This window comes from Pan paniscus, chromosome 5, assembly GCF_029289425.2.
Source record: "Pan paniscus chromosome 5, NHGRI_mPanPan1-v2.0_pri, whole genome shotgun sequence".
NCBI classification, from domain to species: Eukaryota; Metazoa; Chordata; class Mammalia; order Primates; family Hominidae; genus Pan; species Pan paniscus.
The window spans coordinates 121,640,601-121,664,108 of NC_073254.2; the positions used below are offsets into that span (position 1 = coordinate 121,640,601).

The 23,508-nt window shown below is 32.7% G+C and overlaps 1 protein-coding gene and 1 long non-coding RNA gene across 11 annotated transcripts in view; one reads left to right on the forward strand and one right to left on the reverse strand.

Annotated features, from left to right (window-relative positions):
* GRIK2 (glutamate ionotropic receptor kainate type subunit 2) overlaps positions 1 to 23,508 on the forward strand; it is a 1,183,164-nt gene that overhangs the window by 714,596 nt on the left and 445,060 nt on the right. For all 10 annotated transcript variants that reach the window (XM_034962599.3, XM_063605422.1, XM_063605420.1 and 7 more), the window contains 2 exons: positions 18,119 to 18,286; positions 22,529 to 22,786. In XM_034962599.3, coding sequence (XP_034818490.1) covers positions 18,119 to 18,286; positions 22,529 to 22,786 — 426 coding nt within the window. The remainder of the gene's footprint in view (positions 1 to 18,118; positions 18,287 to 22,528; positions 22,787 to 23,508) is intronic.
* On the reverse strand, positions 1,390 to 22,587 carry LOC130541604 (uncharacterized). Its single transcript, XR_008955687.1, has 3 exons — positions 22,512 to 22,587; positions 4,072 to 4,181; positions 1,390 to 1,632 (listed from the first exon to the last, which is right to left on the reverse strand). It is a non-coding gene; the product is annotated as an uncharacterized LOC130541604 (long non-coding RNA).

Below are 23,508 nucleotides of genomic sequence, written 5' to 3' on the forward strand. Positions count from 1 at the left end.
TGGGGCTTTAACAACCAGGAATTTCACACATCTGGCCAGCAATCTTGTTCATAACTACTTTTATAATTGCTAAGAATAAGAAAAAAGAATTATGTGCATGCATTTTTTTTTAAGGTTTACAACTGCAGTTTCTATTCAGAGTAGATTTTAGTGGTGAGGCGGTACTGTGCCCATATAACATGTAAATATAAAGTATAATAATTACTTTGATAATACTCATATAAAGTAAAAATTTTTGTCTTTATAACTTTTCTGAAAATATATATTAGCATACTAGCACTGTACTAAAATTAAAATTCTTTTGAGGATTTATCTTTGTTAGGAGTAGAAAAGGTTACTTACAAATTATCCCAGAAAATTAAAAAGCAGATTGAAACCTTTGTTTCTCATTAAAACATTAATACCATTTGAAAACCCTGCTTAAATTCTCTCTGTTCCTAAAATTAAAGTATTTAAAAATAGAAATATAACATATAATATATAATTACAACACCAGCTGCATGTATATGGATATATCCAATGTATGATATTGACAGCCAACAGTAAATCAATTTTAAAAATTTTAGGCATCTTCCATTTGCCCTTCTGCAGTCACGAGATTTCTTGGGAGCCTAATTTAATACACATGAAACTATGACAGAAATAAAGAACAAGGCAAGACGATCTATAATTAAGTGATGAATGCCATAGCTTTAAGTGCTGTTGGAATTTAACAGAAGTAAATACTGCCTTTGAGAAGAATAGCCATTTTCCAAATTTTGTAACACTCATTTTATTCATTTTAATCAATGGCCACAGGGAAGTTTCAGAGCCGAGGATGATAAACTATGCTATTTGAAGGGCTGTTAGAAAACAAGAAGATTGGTTAATTATCCACATAATGATAGTTTAAAAAGCCAATAATTTATTTAGATATGTAATGACCTGTTTGATGATGAACATTTTTTCCTGCTCTTTGCTAAGCAAGATATGATATCTTAATTTCTTCGTAGTAATAAGTAACATTTAAAACATAATATTGACTAGCTTCCCTTTTTAGGTACAATTAAATATAAGTCCCCAAACCAGCAGGTAGCTTGAATCTTCAAATTTAAAATAGGCGTAGAAATTTGGAGAAACGACAAGAACAATATAGTAAAATGGGAAGGATTTACCCTTGCTAATGATTTTTGGAATCTTACATAATTAGTGAATGAAACAATTTCATTAATTTTGACACCTATCTTTTGGCTGGATATCATCCTATGACAGATAAATTGTTACTATTTTCATTCCTTAAATCTATTTATATTTTTTACCACCTCTCAACACAATGCATATGTTGTGGCTGAAATACAAAGGAAAGGCTTGATGCTTATGTTCAGAAGGCCTGAATTTAAGTCCTGGCTATACTGTATCCCTGCTGTGTGATCTTAAACAAGTTACTTAATTTCTCTGAATGAGACTTGATTACTCATCTGAAAAATGGATCAGTACTGATACTTCCCTTACCCAGTGGTGAATCCATGCATGCTTATGGAAACTGTTAATTACCAAGTGCTCTGGATTCATTAGTTCTTCTGTATTCTCTTTCTTACTTTCCTCCTTCTCTTCCTTTTTCTTTCCTTTTTTTCTTCATCTTCTTTCCAATATCTGTCCATATTAACGCAGGTATTTAAAATAAAATAAAGCTTAAATATATCTATCCATATTAACGCAGGTATTTAAAATAAAAATAAAGCTTAAATGATTATATTTTAAATTGCTACATGTTGGATGTGATTTTTAAAATCTTTAACTACCCTGGACCCAGGAGGTGGAGGTGGCAGTGAGCCAAGATCGTGCCATTGCACTCCGGCCTAGGTGACAAGAGTAAAACTCCGTCTCCAAAAAACAAACAAACAAAAACACTTTAACTACATTTTTTCCTTTTATGTAGATATTTAGAAGGTGACTATACCTTCAATGATGACCTTGGTAGAGGCTCAAAGCAGTGTTATTTCTTTTTAATCATTTTTTTCTAACCTTGAATAAAAGCCATAGAGAATTACTTTGTAGAGAGCAACTGATTAACATAATAATATCTCAGGGTAGAAATATAATTACTGGATTATTTCAAATACATTTCTGTTTCTAGAAAGTAGAGCTCACTTCCTATTCTTGGGTAAGATGTGGCATTAACAAGAAAGGCAGTAGGCTGACAGAAATCCATAGTTATGATTTTTGCTGTTCAGTACAAGGTCAATGGTTAATTAAGTCACCACCAGTGGAAATTTGATCACAGATGAGGTCTCCAACTTTGCCCATATTACTGGGCTCTCACTGGATGACTCAGCTAAGTCATTATATTAACTTTGCTTCCTCCAGACAGGTACATGACTCAAACTGGGCTGACAGGGGACTTAGGTTGTGGTGCTGTAATATTACTTTCTAGACACTGTGATTATCCATTTCAGAAAATACACATTCTTCTCAGAAATAGGATTTAATTTTAAACGTGTCGTTTGTTATGAAAATTAATCACCTAATGTCATAGATAGATTAGATTGGCAAGGGTCTTATGGGTACCTTTATTCACTGATCTGTTAAATACTGACCTCATTCATTTCCATGAATATTGGAATCATTGAGTATCTTTCATGTGCTCAGCATTGTGCTGGGCGCTGGAGTTAGATAGAACAGCATGAGCCTTCTTTCTCTTGAGACCTTTAAGCTCCTCAGATCACAGCTAGGTAAATTAAAGCCAAGAACATTTAACTAACTTGCTTAAAGTTCAGTTGGCTAATAAGAGCAGAACCAGGACTAGAACCCCAGACTCTGAGCCACCTCCTTATTAAGCACTTATCATAAGTAAGATGACTTTTAATTTTTCTTGTGAGTTCATATAAGTATGGTATACTATGCTTAGACACCTTATATTTGTATTAGCACTTAAATATATAAAATGCAAACAAAAGGTACCAGAGAAAACTCAGGTGGATTTAGATGCAATCAGTGTACCTAACATCCCAAGCCTTTTCCTGCATTAGAGGAAAAATGGCTTTGTTTAAGTTTGTACTGTCTTCTCAGTATCTTTATTCCATGAATTTGTCCATAAATAACCTTTTCTAGCTTTTCTCTGAGGTGTACTTTGTGCCACGCTTTCTGTGTCACAAACAGGTATGTGAGAAGAAAAACAAATGGTGCTTTTACTCAAATTAGGAATATGAGATATTTGTTGTCCTCTGCTAAAACCTAAATACATATGCATGACATCCTACAAATGTAGTGGAAATTCCATCTCTGCCTCTAGGCTGCCTTCAACTAGGTCACACTAGGCAGATAAGGATATATGTTGACTCTTATATGTCTATTGGGAGAAATCCATTCTTGAAAGTTGGGTTGGGAAACCGTTTCAGTTGTGGCTTATGTATATTTATAGTGCTTGCATTTATTCTTTTGCTGTTCCCCTGTGTGAAGCGTTATATGGGTTCATTTTGACAGGATTGGACGAGGCACAATGTGTTAACCTCTTTTTTCTTGTAATTATATAAACATGTACACTGTACACAGTGACCTGGGAATGAGGATCAGAACATCTGTTATAATAACTGAAACGGTGAATGAGAGTAGACTTTGAATTGTAAAGCAATAAAAGTCACTCTTCTGATCTGTGGCTTTATGCAAATGCAAATGTTTGAAAATGCTGCTGAAACGTGTTATTCTTTAACTTACCAGAGGTAGAAAGAGAGCTTGCTTTTTATTGTTCTCACATGGGTGCTCCCAGCTAGGGAGTTATTTGTCTTTCTTGGAATCAATTAAGTTAACCTTTACAGCAATTTGTTTAGTAGTTTAAGCATTCTAGAAGCTACAGAAAAGTGTCTATTTAAAGTAGCTGATAATGTCAGGATAACCTCATGCTAGCAAGACATATTTCACAGTAGTTCTTTGGTATGCAATCAGCATCACCTACATAGGCTCTTGATAAATTTTGGATTAAGGAACCAAGAGCCTTTGGGTAAAAATTAATAAAATAAATGTTACTTTCATCATTCTTTTCCCAAAATGAATGATTAGTTGAAGACCCTACCTAGGGGCAGGTCATGAACTCACCTTGCAGAGGAATCTTTGCCCATTCTTCTGATTCCATGCAAACCCTCTTCACCACACCAAGATTACCTTTCTCACGAGAATTATCATTGTCTTTGCCAGTACCAGCTTGGCTGCAAGCAGAGGACATTTTAAAAGATTATTTTAAAATTATTTAAAAATTTAAAGTTACTTAAAATTACTGGTTAGTACTTGGTTATACAAATAATGTAGCAATTTTTTTCAATAGAAAACTGAAGTATAAAAAACGAAGTGATTTGCCTAAGGCCATTCAGCAGAAAGGCTGAACTGGACTGTGAACCCAAGCCAACTGACTCCAAGAGCCCTTATCTTTAATCACTATACAATATTTCCTATTTTATTAGCCATATATTCTGAATATTTTTCCACATCAATAAATATAAATTTAACCGTGCATTTTAACGATTGCACAGTATTCCTCTGGTGGTTTACAATGCTATTGTAGAATCGCCTCCCAGATGATATACATTTAGATTGTTTCAATTGTATTTCATAATTAAAAATAGTTCTTCTATGAATATAATTGAACATGTGTTATTTCTAGTAAAATTTGTCTAATTCTTCAATAGCTATGTAATTTGCCTTTCTTACTAATAGAAATATACAAAATTGCTTGCTCAAAGATTATTCCTTGACTCTACATATCATTATATTTATATTAATGCAAAAAACACTTATTGAGCACCTACTATGTTACACTCAGTTAAGAGCTGCACATTCAACATGGAGTAAATAAATGCACAAGAGGTTATAGACGAATAATTCTCACTAACGAATTTTAGAACAAATGCTTTAAAACCTTTGCTTGATTATAGATATGCAGTTCACTTCTTAGGGGATGTTTAGGAGTATTATCATTTTTAATGGAAATCTCTCATAGAGGTGTGTGTGTGTGTGTGTGTGTGTGTCTCACTCTCCACCCTGAACACACAAAGTCCCATAGTCTACAGTTGGGTCATTTCATTTGATCTTGAGACATTTGTTTAAGCTATGTCTACACAAAGTCACTGTAAACATTTTGGTCAGTGACCTACTTTGTTTGACAGTGTCACACCACTGTATTTTTTTCTGGTCTACTTTCACTCTGGATTAACTAGCAGGTTTTTAAAGCTTTCCTCAGACTGCTTTTATATGAGTCCTTGTGGGTATGCATTAGTTTGCATGCAAACTCATATATGTACATTATTTCTGCATTAGATCTCTACTAGATTAGCGACATTATCTGCAATTCGAATTTCCACAATCAGTTTTTGAGTTAGATGTTTAGAAAAGAAAAGTTACTAAACTTTAACTCTTTATTTATACATTTACATTTTCCCTGGACAACTTTCTACAATATTTTCTTCCCACACCTGCTTTGGGTTCTTTCAGTTTTTCAATTTCACAGGAAAAAAATATCTATTATTGTATGTTGAAACTAGTTGTAAAGAGTAAGAATTTTTAAAATAAATTCTAGTTAGCATTAGATATATCCTCTATTCCACAGACTGTTCTAATTATAAAAATAACTCATGTCATTTTGTAATTAACAAAAGGCTTTAGCAAACACCTGAGGCTTTCTGGATTTCTGGAAGGAACACAGTGTGATCCCCATGATTGTCTTAGTTGCCTGCAAAAGGAAAATAATGGCCATTTGATCAATTTCTACAACATTTTAATATGATGTTGATACAAAAATATGGCTTTAAAACTTCATTTCGTTTTAATACATGAAACACTCTCATATTTCTTCTCCATATTAGTGAGATTCTCCAAACATTTATTAAAAACTCACACTACATGTGAGACACCAAGTTAAGTCCGATAAGTCAAAGAAGAGTAAGCCATCAAAGAGTTTTCAGAGGAACCATGTACGGTAATAGAAGGTTATACCCTTGGTGCTGTCAGAAGTAGTAGAAAAAAGGAATGAAAAAGATGGTGTGAGAGGGAACTTGAAATCTATATGAGGAATAGACAGATATTTGTAGAGAAGTAGGCTTCTTAAAGGAGAAGATGAGGTGTTATTAATGTAATATGAATGTTAATATTTTAGCAATCTCAAGATAATTTAATACTATAGTTTTAAAAAGGGGGAAACCAAAAGTAATTTTAAGAATTTTAAGAAACTTTGCCAGAAAATGTAGAAGTAAACAGTTGTTTTACTCTTCTTTGTTCCTTCATTTAAAACAAAATAATAAGCACATAGAAATATACATTTATATATAATAGTAAATATTCCACCTAAGAGCATTAAAATATTGTTTAAAGAAACTGCAAAGTCAATAGGTAAAAAGAAATGAAGGACCTATCTTAAAGTTATAGTCCATATAAATAATAGATACTGTTTTGTATATAATACCAAATTACATATATAGATTGCTTTATGAATAATACTATTAAATTAATTTGCATTTTTATAAAATATTAACTTGCTAGCCATCTTTTAAATTACTATTTCTGGATTAAAACTCTAGAATGTTTAATACTCTCATTTTAACCTCATGATATCTAAATCATCTTTCTAAACTCAAAACATATTTGCATCTATATTTTATTGATTGAATTTCATAATATTTTGGCAGATGATTTCTCACATCAATGTATTTTTTGCAAACGAGAGAGTTAAGTGTCCCATATTTGCAAAAGACTGGCATTTAACCAGATCTGAAATTCAGAATCAGTATTCTTCCACAATTTACTGTGCAGTTCTTAAGGCAGTTTTAGAATCATTAAAGTGTTATAAATCTCTGATATTCAGCTCATTTCACCTGATCCCTTCATTTTGCAGAGAGATAATGGAGGTCTGGGGAGTGAAGAGGCTTGCTCATCCAGTCACTTTTCGCCTTTTCTTTTCATTTGGTTGACCTATTTTCTTTTAAATAAGTACGATTAAGCACATGCTTTTTACCTTCAAATTGTTGGTATTATTTATACTGTTTATATTATAATTATGTGACTACCTTTCCTGTTATCTCAGTTTGATCAGTTCTATTTATATCTTGATACTATTCAAGCGTCTGCCTTCCCAATCAGTATGCAGGCCTTCTTGGTTGTAAATTGCTAACATTTAAGTAGCCATTTCCCAATTTTCTTCTCAGTGTGTAGTGCCTCTACTTTAAAATTAATATTATTTGCATGTGTATTTTGAGGTCCTCCCTTGGATTTTAATGGTCCGTTTATAGAAAGAAAAATCAACACTTATTTTCCATCCACTACTGAAAAATAATGTTGGAAAGTGTAGGAGCTTTGTCAAGTAAAAGCTTATTTATTTTTAAAATAAGAAAGCACATTTACATGCCAGAAAACAACCAATCTTTGTCTAATGGGGCTATTACACTATTTCCTGCAACTTGATTTCAGTTTATATACTGACTTCTAACTCATATTCTTTATTCTGGACTGTATCAGCAACTTCTTTTTTTCGAATGCCCAGGACAAGTCTGAGAATATGATAGATGTAGGAAGATGTATGCAAGTGGACCTTTAACGTCTTCTCTAGTTGAAGAACTGCAAAGAGTGCTAGAACTTCGAAAATTCCAGGACTTTCTGCAGACAAAATTTTCATTGGTTACATATTTGTATAGTTTTTATTTCACCTGAAATATTGACGAAGTGCTAATATGTATGCTTTGATGAGATAACTTAGCAACAATGAAGAAGGTTATTGTCATTAGAAATAAGGTTGAAAATACTGGAGCCAGTCTTTTTATTAAATCAAAAATACCTGTTGTTTCATGGCTCAAATGACTCAAAAGCAAGTAGGAAGGGTGGGAGGTATTTTTCAGCATGAAGTGGAGACCAGACACTCCTCCTCGCCTGGGAAATGAGTACATTACGCTCTATACTTTCCACATAATCACCTTTTGGGAAGCTATCAACTACTTATTTATTTTTCCATGGTGTGTCCACGGGTCACATGTATATATGTTTTGTTTTTGTTTTCGCTTTTTAACCAGCATACATTTAGGCACTCACCAACTTCACACAAAATTAATTTCAAATTGTTATAGTCATAGTTTATATGGACATAAAACTCTTAGAATTTGTTCAAAGAAACAAAGTATTTACCACTTAGAAAGAGGAAAGTTATTGAGAAAATAGCCAGAAGTTGAGGATAAAGAGTGGCAATATTACCCAGCAAGAAGCAATACAGAATGGCAATTAAAAGATGGGGCCTGGACTGAGGTCCCTCGTGTCCTAATCCAGCATCCATCACTTGCCAACTGTGTAACTGACCTTAGGAAGACACTGAGGATGCTAGATCTGTTTCACAGTCTTGCTAAAGCAGAATTCAATAAGCTCAGTGAAGCAGGTTCTTTGGACTAAGAATTAATCTACCTTGCAGGACTGAAACATGAAGCAAAACAAATCTTAGACTCAGTAATTGGGACAACTTAAATATTATTATATTCAGACTTAAAATATAAATTTTATTTGATGGGAAATAGATTAAAGACAGAAAACGTGAGTCAAACTTTTTGATGACTTTTTATTAATGTTTGTAAAATACACAGTGCCTGATGTAGTGTATGATGTCAATAAATGTTGACTGTTAGGAACTTTCATTCTTCAATGAGATTGAGCTTAGGTGTAAACATGTTTCATACTTATTTAAATTTCTTTAGCTTCAAATTGCAGGAGTTTGCATTATGTTTGAAAGGGGTCTGGAACATTGAGCACATAAAGCAGAGACACAATTAGTTCAGTGCAGTTAGGACCAGTGAGGAATGTTTTCCCAGAAAAGGTGACTATTTCAAAAGCTCACAATGAGAGATAAATTTACAGATGTATGTGTTAATGTGTGTGTGTGTGTGTGTGTAGGTACATAGGTCAGTAAGAAGAAGCTGGGCTCCTGGGCAGATGAGCCCTGTTTGGAAAGCAATGGAGGCATTTGATTTTGGTTCAATCAGTTAAAGGTAAGTGGTTTAATATGGCTGTATGACTGGGGAAGTGGGAGTGGTAAGAAAAGAGGTTGGAAAGGAAGGTAGAAGACAAATTATGAAAAACTTTGTAAATAGCATTAAGCTTAAAGATTAGTCATTGAAAGATTTTAGGAAGTTGAATAATAAGATCAATGTTTCACGTTATAAAAATGACTTTGATTGTAGTAGCTATAAACTACTGAAAAAAGCTAGAATAGGTGCAAGTATCCATGAAAAATCCAGTGAAGATGCATTGTTGTGGTGTGGAAGACATAGAACTTCTGGACTTAGTCAAGCATATGAAAAGGTTTGCAGTGACATTCCTGTAGAAATGATGGGAATCTATGAACTGTTAGCTAGAATAATTAAGAAGACCATTACCTAGTTTAACAATAGGGACAGACTCCAGTGGGGTATCTATGAGGTTATGGTCTAAAGCTTTGCTTGGTCTTTAACTCTTTCTGGCTTATGATTTTTATCACTGACTTAGATATAAAAGCAAAACTGAATATGACCTAAAGGCAGAAGGTAAAGAAACACATTTCACATACCTTTGTAATATTAGTAAATTACCTTGATACATTAGATGTTGAATAAGTTAATAATAGCAGTTGATGATAGAATGAGGCCCCAAGTGGTTTTAATTAGAAAATTAGACCAACTGTAAGTAAAAGATATTAATCAGGGATACTTGTAAAAAAATTTTTAAAAAGTACATCACAAACATAAACTTTTTAAACAATAAGCTTAAGATGAATGAGCAGTGTGATACTGTACTGTTAAAAAAATCCAGTATTAATTTTATCTATAATACATTAACTTATGGAGCTGGCCACTCTCTCATAATTTGCTTTGCTTGGATACACTTGGAGTATAACATTGAACTGTGGACACACTAGGCTGTGTTCAGAAAAAAAAAAAAAAACTAGAAAAACGAAAGGATCAGATTAGTCATGTGACAAACAGTTAAACAATTTCAAAGTGTTAGGCTAGATGAAAGAAACGCAGTAGGAAGATGAAATCTGTTTTCAAATTCTGGAAGATAATCATGTGAAAGTTGGGATTAAATGTATCTCAATAAAAAGATATGATTAAAAACTTCAGGAAAACAGGGGATGGATTAATATATGGGAGAACTTTGTGCTGGAGCTCTCCAGAGAGGTGAGGGACTGCTTCAGATGATAAGTTTGTCATTCCTGGAGTCCAATGTGTAGTAATAAAGGCAATCTATGTATCTGAATGATGGGTAGACCAGATGATTTATAGATTGTATGATTCTTAGACTCCATCTTTTACACTCAGGATAATAGTGCAATTTTAGTGCATAGTACATGTAAATATTTGCAGGTTAATTTAATGGTCATTTTGAGAAGTCTGTTAAAAATATGCATTAAGAACAAAATGAGTATTGGGGTTTTATTTCTTCTTGTCCATTTTCTTTTCCCCCAAACTTTTATTTTGAATTTTTAAACATACAGAAAAGTTCAAACAATTGTATAATAAACACTCATAAGCACTTTGATTAAACAATTGCTTATATTTTTCCAGTTTTTTGTTTATGATACTTCTTTCATACCTAAAGACTTGATCTCCTAAGAGTCAGGATATTTTCTTATATAACCACTATATCATTATTTTGCCTAAGGAGAAAAAAATAATACCCTAATGTCATTTAATATCCATGGCATGTCATTTAATAGCCAAAGGCCAATGTAACATTGTCCTTTGGCATTATATTGTATAAAAATTAAAGAAGCTTGATGATTTTGTCCTTTGGATAATGATTTGTACAAAATTAAAATGCAGAGGAACCTTTTGCAATTGTTTAGACAGGAAATAAGATTAGTATAACATTTGATGGAGAAAATCAACATATCTTTTGGGAGGATAACAGATGGTGTGCCGTTTAGAACATCAGTTTCTTTATTAAATTAAAGTCTATAAAACACAGATTGTACTCACTTTAAGGTAAGACCTATTTGAAAAGTCTCAGAGGTTAGATGTGACGTTGGTTGGTACATCCATCATGGGTTTATGAGTCATACACTCCTCAGTAGTAGTTACAATTGATTTAAAAGAGAAAGGCATTGACTAGGCTTTAGCAGTTGACTAATAAATCTTTTATTTCAAGTCTTAAGTAGTGATGTTCTTTTGTGAGTCAGAGACTGTGATGTGAAAAGTTTCAGCACTGAGTGTTCTGTGTAAACCAGGGATCACTTGACATTTGGTTTCCTATATCTACAAAACAAAGGAGGGCAATTGCGCCCATGAAAAAGAAAGGTATTCTCCTCTCCTTCTTTTTTTCTTCTTTTAACAAGCCTTTTATAGTGAAGAGAACTGTTAACTTTTAATATAAGCTTGGAAAAAGAATTGCGGGCATTTTATGGTTTGATATAGAGGTTATGTGAGATATGATGGCCCTTCCTGAATTAAGAAATAAAACAATGATAAAGCTGTGAGAATGATTTTCTTAGATGATGTTTTGAACCTAAAAAGTTCAAGGTAAGTATGAGAAAGCAGTATATTTTGCTTGTGTTGTATGGAGAATAAGGAATTAGATGATAACTACACAGGAGTCTCTAGATTCTTGAAAATGTGAAACTGGTTGAATTTTGGTGTAAGTCTAGAAAGAGCACAAAATTATTGATTACTAAGATGCTTCTTTAAGATCATATAGGTCTTATGAGTCCTTTATTATTCTGAGATATATTTTATCCATCAAACATGATTTATGAACTCTCAGGAGAGCAATTCTCTCTTCATGGATCACATGCTTATGAAATACTATGTACAATCCTGACACTATAATAAAAAGAATAATTCTAGGAGAAAACAGTTTTATAGAACATTCCCAGTGCAAAATGGATATTATTTTTTCAAGTCATAGGAAAGAAAAACATCTTGTTTAAAATCATGTGAACAATTATCCTTTTGCAGGTTCATGAACAGGTGGAAAAAATGCTTTGCCATTCAATTTTATAATAGCAATTTTAAAATCAAAGGTGTTCTTTTAAAATTATAAAAACCAGCTGAGTTCTTCCTCAGAGAATCAAATATAGAGAGCTTTATATTTCACTTTACAAAGAAAACACATAAAGTATATATGCCCCTGATTTCCTGCCCATCTTCACATCTGCAGATTACAGATAATTGTTTCTTGCTGGAGTGAATAAGGTGTCCTCCTCCTCTAGGCTTAGCCTATTTGCCATGCTTTGGATTTGATCCTCTCTTGTTCCTGAGACACCTGGCTCCATCAGTAATACCTTCTCTTTTCTACCTTTTAGCTTTCTCTTCCTATTGGTTCTTTCCCTCTGCATATAAATATGTTAAGTCTTTCTCATTATAAATGAAGCAAAGGCACAAACACCCTGAGATTTTATCTTCACCTTTCACTGTCCTGTTTTCTGTTACTCTTTAATATTCTAGCTTCATTTTGAAGAATATTCATTTTTTTAAATAACAAGATTAACATACTTCCATTGTTAGCTATTTAAATTATACAAATAAACAAAAAATCAGAAAATCAAAATTAATCAAATGCCTATCATCTAAAATGAACCAAGGTTAATATATTGTTATGCATAAGGGCATATTATAACTACTTCTGAAGCATTTGGTCATCAAATACCTTCTACAGAATAATTTTAAAATGGCTAAATATATAGTATTTTATTAAGTATATCTACCATAGTTTCTGTAAAAAGTCTTTTACCATTGTATACTTAGAAAAATTTGAATCATTTTGTTCTTATAAATAAAGAAGTGAACATCCTTGCAGCTAAATCAGTGACATTTTCCTTAAGTTTCCATCCTGCAAGTAGAATTAGTGCTTTCAAGTGTGTGATATTTTTAAAGCTTGATAGATTTAAAAAAAGGACTTCAATAAAGTTTGTGTCGATTTATTTTTCTATTCAGCTGTGCTCTTTCTTACACCTCAGTACATTTGATTCATAAAGATTCTATCTCATTGTTTTAATTGACCTTTCCCTTTTCCTGTTTTTGAATATTTTCTTACATTTAGTGGTTATTTGCATTTATTATTTATGAATATTATCTACTTACGTTCTTTGCCAATTTTTCTACTGGAGTTGTGTTTTCAGTAGCTAGTTCTTTTTATTGAATATATTGTTTTCTTGTAAAATGTATTATGATATTTAATATACTTTCATATATTTTCATATTTGTCTTTCTTTAGTTATATTTGATGCATAGATGTTTTTCAAATATTGAAGCTACATTTAGTAATATTGCCTTTATTTTTACTGCTTGTGTTATCAAACTCAGAAAGGCCTTAGCACTTTCATACAATTGTTTTTTAAAGTAAAATTTTATTAAAGAATGATCTATGTAAAGTGCACACATGATACAAGTAAAGTTCTAGTAATAAGTATCCAAGCACTCAGATTAAGAAACAGATCATCACCAGCATCCCAAAAGCACATCATGCTCTCTTCTTACTGCTATTCCCACCACTAACATTTTTTGAACTTTTCAAATAATGAAATCATGCAGCAGTATTCTTTTGTGTCTGGCTTCTTTCACTCAATCATTTGTTTGTGAGATTCATCTCATGTTATTGCATGTAGTTCTTTATTGATGCAGGTCTTCCATGTTGTTATAAATATTCTTGCACATATGCTTTGATGAACTTATGTACAGATTTCTGTTTATCAGCTATCCCAGAGTGAAATTTCTGTGTCACAGAGTTTATATATTTTCAGTGGTAGAAGATTCAGACACTCAATTTTCAATGTTGATTGAGCCAGTTTGTCTTTTTCATTTTAGCCATGCTGGTGTATATAAAATTGTTTCGAATTGTGGTTTAAATTTTCATTTTCCATAATACCATGAAATTGATCACTTTTTTATGTACATTGTCCATTTCAATTTATCTTTTGGGGAATGCTTGTTCAAATTTTCTACCCATATTTCTATTGGTTTGACTGCCATTTTCTTTTTTTGTAGATTTTTTAAAAGAGAAGTCTTTTCTATCTATCTCTCCCTCTCTCACACACACACATGTGAAACTATCTACTAAATGTGTGTATATATGTGTGAATCCACTAATTCTACTTATAGGATATAAAGAAAATGTCATATATATGTGTGTGTATATATATGTGTGTGTGTGTTTTGTCCTCATTTGTTTATGGCACACATATACACGTGTGTGTGTCTGTTGAGTGTGTGTCTCTGATTAGGAAGTTCTTGATTTTAAGAAAGTCTAATATGTCACATTTTTACCTTTATAAGCATCACTTTTTGTTTTCTTTTAAAACATCTTTTCTTAGCTTTTTTTTGAACTTTATTTTTTAATGTCACATTTCAATGTATGATTGAAATAATTTCTATATAATTATCTACTTAATCCAGAAATATTTATTGAAAATACAATCCTTTTTTATTAGAACTGCAGTATTATCACTTTAATATTGTTGTCTATATAGATGGAAAATTGTTTATGGATTCTGTGTTCTACTTATCTATTTTTCTCTATTAATTTTTCATCAGATACTATTTCATTATTTGTTTAGTCTTTGTCCTAGAATTCAAAATGCATTCTTGAATTACTATGTTCAGTTATTTCTGAACATAGTATTTCTCCAAATACTGCTAAAACATTAAAATCCTTTAATTCTATTTATGCATTTTTTGCTTTTTTAATTATACTTACCATACACTTTAATTCTAAACATAAACTTCATCAGTCATTCCTATTCTTTCTTTTTATAGTCCAAATTTATTGATTTTCACCCATGTGTTTGTATTTTCTCTTATACTTCACATGTTGAAGCAATGTAGTGGCTTCCTCTGTAATCAATAATCTGCCTATAGAACTTGATTTAGTTAGTATTTGTTTTAGTGGAGGCTTGTTGGTGATAAATCCTTTCAATTTTGGTATTTTCATTGATATGGTCAAACATATTTGGCAAAACACATTTGTATCTCTTCTCTATATGTTATGAAATGAAAATAAATACTAAAGAAGAGTGGATATTGTAGACATTTTATCTTTTTCCTGACCTTAATGGAACTTCCTCCTCTTATATATAAAATTTACTGTTCATTCGTGATTTTTATCTTAATAAAGTCTCATTTTATTGTTTTCCAAAAAAGTATTTTTAAATAAAAATAATTATCAATTGCATTTATACTATCTAGTATGGTGAATCTACTTTTTTCTTCTTGGAACAATTACTAAGTTGGATGATAGTAAGACTTTCCGAATTTTTAAATAGAATTAAAAAGTTCTTTCTCCTCAATAGTTTGTAACACCAATCTAACTTTACTTGGAAACCAATTCTTTACTAGATTTTTTTCATCTCCTTCCACATACAAGGGGTAATAAGCTATTCATGATTTATCTCTTTTCTTTAGTTAACGTTGTTGGGTGGTTATATTTTGTCTTAAAAGGTTGCGTTATCTGGATGTTTTTGTTTATTACAAAATTTTAAACTCTGGCTTGGACTAATAACATATAGCTATTTATTTTTTAATTTAAGGTGGAAAATGGGTTATCCTAAGGAAATAAAAAGATTTCTTTAAACATTCAAACTTGTGATAAATATGTAAACTTAAAGTGGAATTTGAATTATTATTTTAAAGATTGATAAAGAATAAGAAAGTTTCAATTCAGTATCATCAAATATTGATTCAATATTATAACTGGGTAAAATATTGATCCAATATTATAAAATATGATCTTTATTGCATACTTTTATTACATCGAAACTACCATTTTGAACTGAAAAAAGTAGAAGATTCAGTTTTTTATTTTATTTGCCAGCAAGAAACCACTTAAGGCTTGCATTTCTATAATTTTCTCTTTATTTCTACTTAACTTTACAAGTACCTTACAATTAGTTAACTATTTTTCTGTTTCATATATAAGATCTTACATTTTTAGTTACGTCTTATTAAGTCATCTTATCTCACATTTTAGGAAGTTTTGTATATTTTGCCTGACTGAAATTTTGCAGAAAACTACTAGTTTGTAGTGGAACAGGCGAGGGTTTTGAAGTCAGGCATGAGCAGATTCTACCAGTGGCTCTATCACTTGATAGCTTTGTGATCTTTGACCAAAGGGGTAATTCCTGTAAAATGCTATTTTGGATGGCTTTGAAGGTTCACTGTGACCTCAAATACTTGTTGAGTGCTTAGTCTGTGACAGCCACTCTAAATGTTTTGTACATGCTAACATTTATTCTTTATTGCAATTCTATGCAGTAACCTCCCTTGTCATTCTTTTTTCAGAGATGAGGCAGCTCAGCCTGAGGTTTTAAGCAACTGCCCAAAATTATACAGATAGCAATTGGCAAATCCAGAATGTAAACCCAGTCTAGCTCCAAATAAATGTTATATATAAGGGTAGAGAGTAAAGAAGAATACCACTGTTCTTCTCCACATACACAGAAGGAATCTAGGTTGGTTCTTTATACCCATTAGACACATATAATTATTATCCTTTTGCTTAACATAAGTCACCAAAGACTTCAAATATATTGAGTGCCATTTCACAAGTTGATTGTTTTAGTAAGTACACCCTTAAATTGGTTAAAATCCAGAATAAGAGAAATATTTCAAATGAATATGGTATCAAATAATATTTTTTATCTTGTTCCTGAATATAAATTTGCCTCACCCCTCTAGTCTATTCTGAGTCCTAATTCCTCATAGTTAGAGGAATTGTTACAACATTACAACTTCTTACTAATTTATAATAGGTAGTTTGCTAATAGTATAGTCACCTGACATTCATGTGTCAAAATATCTTTGATGAGGTATGAATTGCTAGATGTGGAATAGCTTATTCAAGAAAGTTTAATTTATGAATGACTGTACTGGGAGTACATGGTGTGAAATTTGAAAGGAAGAAAGATAAATGTTCTGCATTTTTAAAGTACTCGTTTCCTAAGGACAGAGGTTGGAGGGGATTAGGAATCAGATGCTCCACCTTTTATTTCATTCTCCAAACCAACAATGATTCTTTTGGAAGCAAAGGCCTCAGTTGGGTCACTCCCAGCTAAGGAGAGAGCAATGATATTCGAGAGAAGGAAGGCTGTGACAAGAGTGAGGGAACTGGAATGAGACAGAGCTGGTGGAAGGTCACAAATTGAAGGGACATATTTTAAAATTATACTCTATGGCCAAAATTATATACTACAGTTTTATTCATTGACTAAAGGAGTTGCATTGTTTTGGAGAGGCATCCTTCATAAATGTCAAGTGTCTTCTTAAAAGGGACTTAGAATAAAGCAACTAGCAAAATGCTAACTCTCTTTTCTCGCAAGTAAGATGCTGAAATTTGCAAATAATTTGGGCTTTTAACACAATAAATGCATGGTGGCTCACTCCTGTAAATCCCAACAATTTGGGAGGCCAAGGCAGGCAGATTGCTTGAGCCCAGGAGTTTGAGACTAGCCTGGGCAATATAGTGAAACCCCAACTATACAAAAAATACAAAAATTAGCTGGAAATGATGGCACACGCCTGTAGTCTCAAGTACTTGGGAGGCTGAGGTGAGAGGATCACCTGAGCCCAAGGAGGTCAAGGCTGCAGTGGGCTGTGATCGCTCCTCTGCACTCCAGCCTGGGCAAGTGAGTGACTGTCTTAAAAAAGAAAAGAAAGTTGTGCAAAAGAATTTTGATTTCTGAATGGAGACGGAATTTAACACATTTTTTTTCAATGCTTAATTTTATAGTATATATCAATGAAGGGGATTGATTATTCTGGAACTGTTTACAAATTTTGGGGGGATAAATTTCAGTACTTAAGTCAAGACCTCTCTATACCTAGGCCCTAAAATAAGTAATAACTAAAGAAAAAAAGTCCAAATCATATTTGTATCATGTTAAATTTTGGCAGCAATACGAAGGCAATTTTACCAGTATGGCTGTGGCTAAAAGAGAATATCCCAAAGTTCATAAAGTAAGCACAAACCCCATGTACTTAAATCTCTCTCTCTCTCTCTCTCTCTCTCTCTCTCACACACACACACACACACACACACACACACAAATGCACTTGCACATATATAAAAGTACAGAAAACTTCTGATATTTTCTTTATCTTGTGAAAATTATGTTTATTCTTGTAAAATTTATGATTTTTCTCTTTCTTTTTGCCAGGTGGTATTTTTGAATATGTGGAATCTGGCCCAATGGGAGCTGAGGAACTTGCATTCAGATTTGCTGTGAACACAATTAACAGAAACAGAACATTGCTACCCAATACTACCCTTACCTATGACACCCAGAAGATAAACCTTTATGATAGTTTTGAAGCATCCAAGAAAGGTAATTGATAGATTTTTAACATCTCTGTTTCCTGGAATTCAAATTTCTGGGTATTCTTAAGAGATTTTTTTATTTTTCAACATACAGTTAATAAGTTGTTAGGGATATTTGCATGCAAAGATTTATTTTCAAAATGCATATAAATTTTATCAGAGAAGATAAAGTGGTACAATTCCTATTGCAAAAAATCTGCTTATAACGTGAAATAGAATTACATCTGTTAGTGAATTTTTTTTTCTATTGATCCTTCCATCTTATTATTGAAGCATTCCTATTTTTAAGAACCCACAAATATAAAATTTATATGAGTGGATTTTACCAATTTTGCAATCCATTCTTACATCTTTATTTGCATTATCTGTCAATCCCATTATATTATTACTGTGGTCTCAATTTATTGGCTACCTTGAAAGTTATGTGGTTCTAAGTGACTTCAAAATGTCAGCATATATTGAAACTTAAATGGAAAATTTTAAACAACCATTAGTTTATGTACATTCCATGCTCATATTTTAACCATCTAATATTTCTTTTTGTAACTGAAAATAAATGGCTGATTATGTAAAAACTGAATTATATAAGGACATGATTAGAATACTTTATGAGTTTTATTTTCATGTTATAACTTTTAAATGTCAAAAATATAGAAAAAGAATAAAAAGAAAAATAATTTGGTGGAATAAAAATTTAATATTTATATATGAAGGAAGGCAGTAGAGAAAACTATTATTAAAGCATTTATTTTAACCAGACAGCTGTCAGTAGTAAATGTGTTTGAGAGGTGCTTCTATAGTCTTATGTGGGTGATCTTTTCTTATATATGTAGATAATCTTATAGTAGGTGATCTTTTCTTTTGCATAGTTAGCATTTATATAATAGGAATTAAATTTTATAATAAAGATTTTTCTCAAAGGAAAAGGCTTACAAAGTGTTTGTTCTAACATTATATTTTAAAACAATGTTTGCCTTTCTGTAATGCTAATATGGTTTTACTGTAGCTACCTTATATTGGTGGAAATGTACATAATTATTTATAATTCCAGGTTAGTGCAAATTGTTTAAGCTCATTAATATTAATGGTAGCTGACAAGGTACAGTATTTCTCAAGATGAAAGTATCCTTCTTTTCCCCCAGCAGCTAAGTAGTGTTTATCAAAGCCATATTTTGCATGCCCTTTGAATTCATATCTTTATGAATACAAATAAGTTTCCACATTTCAGAACCATGTCAGGTGATGAAAGGTTTTGAAGACTGAGAAAAAGGTTAAAGGTAACTGTGAAATATTACATTTGTCATCATAATTGCAAAATAAATCATTAATTCAAGACTATTACATTTGATTAGTGGCATAGTTCATGATTGTTTCCATTAGGAAGAAGAAGTTCTGCCTCTAATGAAAGCATTTTGATCAAAGAATATGGAGTATGAGTGCAGTATAGATAAAATATTAGTAGATTTCTTAATGGTGATTTCAAATGAACAGCATAAAAAAAACACAGGTTCGGATGTTCTCACAACAAACAGAGTACTATCCTGGGAATGCCCTAGCAAAATTATGAATTGATAAAGTCATGTCGTTTGACCAAAATATTATAAGAAATTTACAAGCTTTGTTACCCAATAAAAACTCACTGGGAATCAAATCCATCATTTCACTTTGGCTTGAAGCTAGGAAAAGCTCAAATAAGTTTGGTTTGGATTTTATCTTCTGAATCTCTTGTTTGTTGAGTTATTACTGCTTGGAGGACACAGCAATACATAAAAACATAATATAACAGAGCCAATATGTTTTTTTAACTATCAAGAAATGTATATATTGATAATATTGTTAATGATTAATTATAAAATAACTTTAGATATTTTTAAAATGTAATTATTTATCCAATGCAAGAAAATAATAAGAAATGAGATGTTACCTTTTGACATTTTATCTAATTTTTTTCTGTTATAGTTTTAATGGGTAGTATTGTTCTGCTCAATTAATAAATACTTTGATGTATTAGAGCTTGAATTATTGTTTGAATCATATATTTTTAAATAACTCTTCTGATAACTGAAAGCTCTAATCTTGCTTGAGACACACTTAGAAACATTCTAAATAACCTAATTCAGTGTTTTTAGCTTTTCTTGGTTTGTGATTTGTCACAAACCTGGTGAAGGAAGATCGTTTATCTTCAGTATATATGAATTAAAATCTCATGTTGAGTGAAAAATTCTAAAGTCTAGCCACCATTTATACTAATTTAGAATTCCACATGTTATCTAAAAAGTAAGAATCCATGTATTTAAAAACAATTTATTTAGATCATATTGATTTTTAAAGAATGTTTAAACAAGTGTTCTGACAATAATTTACTTAATTATTAAATATATCCATGCCTAATTCACCTATAATATTATATTTTATGCAGAAAACTGAGGGAAAATAGCAGAAATTTTCACACGGTAGAATAATAAACTATCCATTTTGGAGGAATTGAGTCTGAACACCTAATTTATGCCTAAAGCTCAGTAACAATCCTTCTCTGTCCTTTAAATATTTGCAGTGATGGGCAAACCATTGCCTCTTGGGGAAGACTATTTCATTTTTGAACATGGTTTACTTTTTTTTTTTTTTTTGACACACAGTTTTGGTCTGGCACCCAGGTAGGCCAGGAGTGGCACCATCATGGCTCACTGCAACCTCAATGTCCCAGGCTCAAGTGATTCTCCCACCTCAGCCTGCCAAGTAGCTAGGGCTATAGGCACACAGCACCATGCCCAGCTGAATTTTTTTTTGTTTCTTTTTGTTTGTTTGTTTTTCTTTTTCTTTTTGTTTTAGTAGAGAGGAGGTCTCACTGTGTTGCCCAGGCAGGTCTCGAATTCCTCGTCTCAAGCGATCTTCCTGCATTGGCCTCCCGAAGTGCTGGGATTACAGGTGTGAACCATGGCATGAGGCCATATTTAGAATTAAAAATAATAGCCGGGTGTGGTGGCTCATGCCTGTAATCCCAGCACTTTGGGAGGCCGAGGCGGGTGGATCACGAGGTCAGGAGATCAAGATCATCCTGGCTAACACGGTGAAACCCTGTCTCTACTAAAAATACAAAAAATTACCCAGGCTTGGTGGCATGTGCCTGTAGTCCCAGCTACTCGGGAGACTGAGGCAGGAGAATCGCTTGAACCTGGGAGGCAAAGGTCGCAGTGAGCTGAGATCACACCACTGCACTCAAGCCTGGGCGACAGACTGAGACTCTATCTCAACAAAATAAATAATAAATAAATAAATAAATAAATAATAATGAAGTGGGTAAAAATTCAGGAGAACCTTCTATTTTTTTTCTAATTCCCCTTTGCCCATCAAGTGAAACAAACTTAAGCTTCTTTCACATGCCAGGTCTTCATATATTTAAAGATAAGTTTTGTGTTCCCAATAATTACTCACTTTCTAGGCCCAAGCTCGCTATTTGTGTCAGTGTGCCTTATAGAAAGTTCAGGTCATGGCACAGTCTATTTTAATCTGAATACCCTCTAGTTTGTTCATGCCTTTCTTAATTACTGTGGTTATTATTGATATGAATAAAGTTTTCTGTGAGTAAATACAAACTTTAAAAAATAGAATAATAGAAAACACTTATAGCATCCAAAAGCCAAATATATAAAGATGACTGAGTACTTGTCTAATGACTTTGCTGTTTTTCTACTCAGTGAGACTGATCCATATGAAATCACTCTCTAAGAGCTATAGCAGGTTTTGTGTGGCTGAGTGTTCGCATAACCTGACCTGTATCATCAGATATGTGGAAAAGTTCATCTGTGTGTGAGCATAGCTAATTGCACGAGTAAAGGGGGAACCACGTGGCTTTTGATTAAGAAATGGAAAATGTAAAAACTGTTCAGTGAATTTGAGAAGCTGCACTATTCCCTCATTCCCCTCATATAAACTAGTCTTCCAAAACAAGCACTGCCCCCTTATATTAAAAAATATTCATCCTCTCTCTCCTTGCCTGTCTCCCTCCCCTGACATTATTTATAGAATTATTTGAACATTGAGCCGCAGGGTGAGTTAATTCCCTTGTAGCAAACGGAAAATGCTCGGAGTCAGACAAAATTTTAAATTAGTGAAAAGTAGATATATATATTTTTAAAAACACAAATCTTTCTTGAGAATGATACCTTTGGGTTTAAAATAATAATGTGGTATCTGCTGGCACACTGGCACCTCTCCTCTCATTATTGACAGACCTTTATCTCCTCTTCAGCCTGTGATCAGCTGTCTCTTGGGGTGGCTGCCATCTTCGGGCCTTCACACAGCTCATCAGCAAACGCAGTGCAGTCCATCTGCAATGCTCTGGGAGTTCCCCACATACAGACCCGCTGGAAGCACCAGGTGTCAGACAACAAAGATTCCTTCTATGTCAGTCTCTACCCAGACTTCTCTTCACTCAGCCGTGCCATTTTAGACCTGGTGCAGTTTTTCAAGTGGAAAACCGTCACGGTTGTGTATGATGACAGCACTGGTAAGAAAAATCAGTATCTTTTGGAGCTATGCTTTAAATATAGATAATTTTCTGAAGCCCATTCCAGGTTCTTATTGTATTCTTATGTGCTTTATTTTGAGTTTTGAAAATTCAACTAAGGGGTAGAAAGACAGAATCAAACACCAATCCTAATTTCACATATCCAAACAAAGAATACCTATGTTGAATACTTCTTCTCTGTATTTGTAAAATAAGCATTTTTTTTTATTCCTGTGAAAGATCAGCTAGTTTGGTAGGTTGGATGAAGGATAGATGTAGTAAACAATATTATAGATAGATAGATAGATACACACACACATACACATATACATACACACACACATATGTATATATATATTTAGAATTCCAGTCATTTAAAAAGTAAGAATCCATGTATTCAAAAACAATTTATTCAAAAACAATATGGTCTAACAATTTAGATCATATTGAATAATGTGTGTGTGTGCGTGTGTGTGTGTGCGTGTGTGTGTGTGTGTGTGTACATAGATAGATAGATAGAGTCACTCTGTCGCCCAGGCTGGCATACAAGGGTGCAATCTCAGCTTACTGCAACCTCTGCCTCCCAGGTTCAAGCGATTCTCCTGCCTCAGCTTCCCAAGTAGCTGGGATTACAGGCATACCCCACCACTTCTGGCTAATTTTTGTATTTTTAGTGGAGTCAGGGTTTCATCATGTTGGCCAGGCTGGTCTCGAACTCCTGA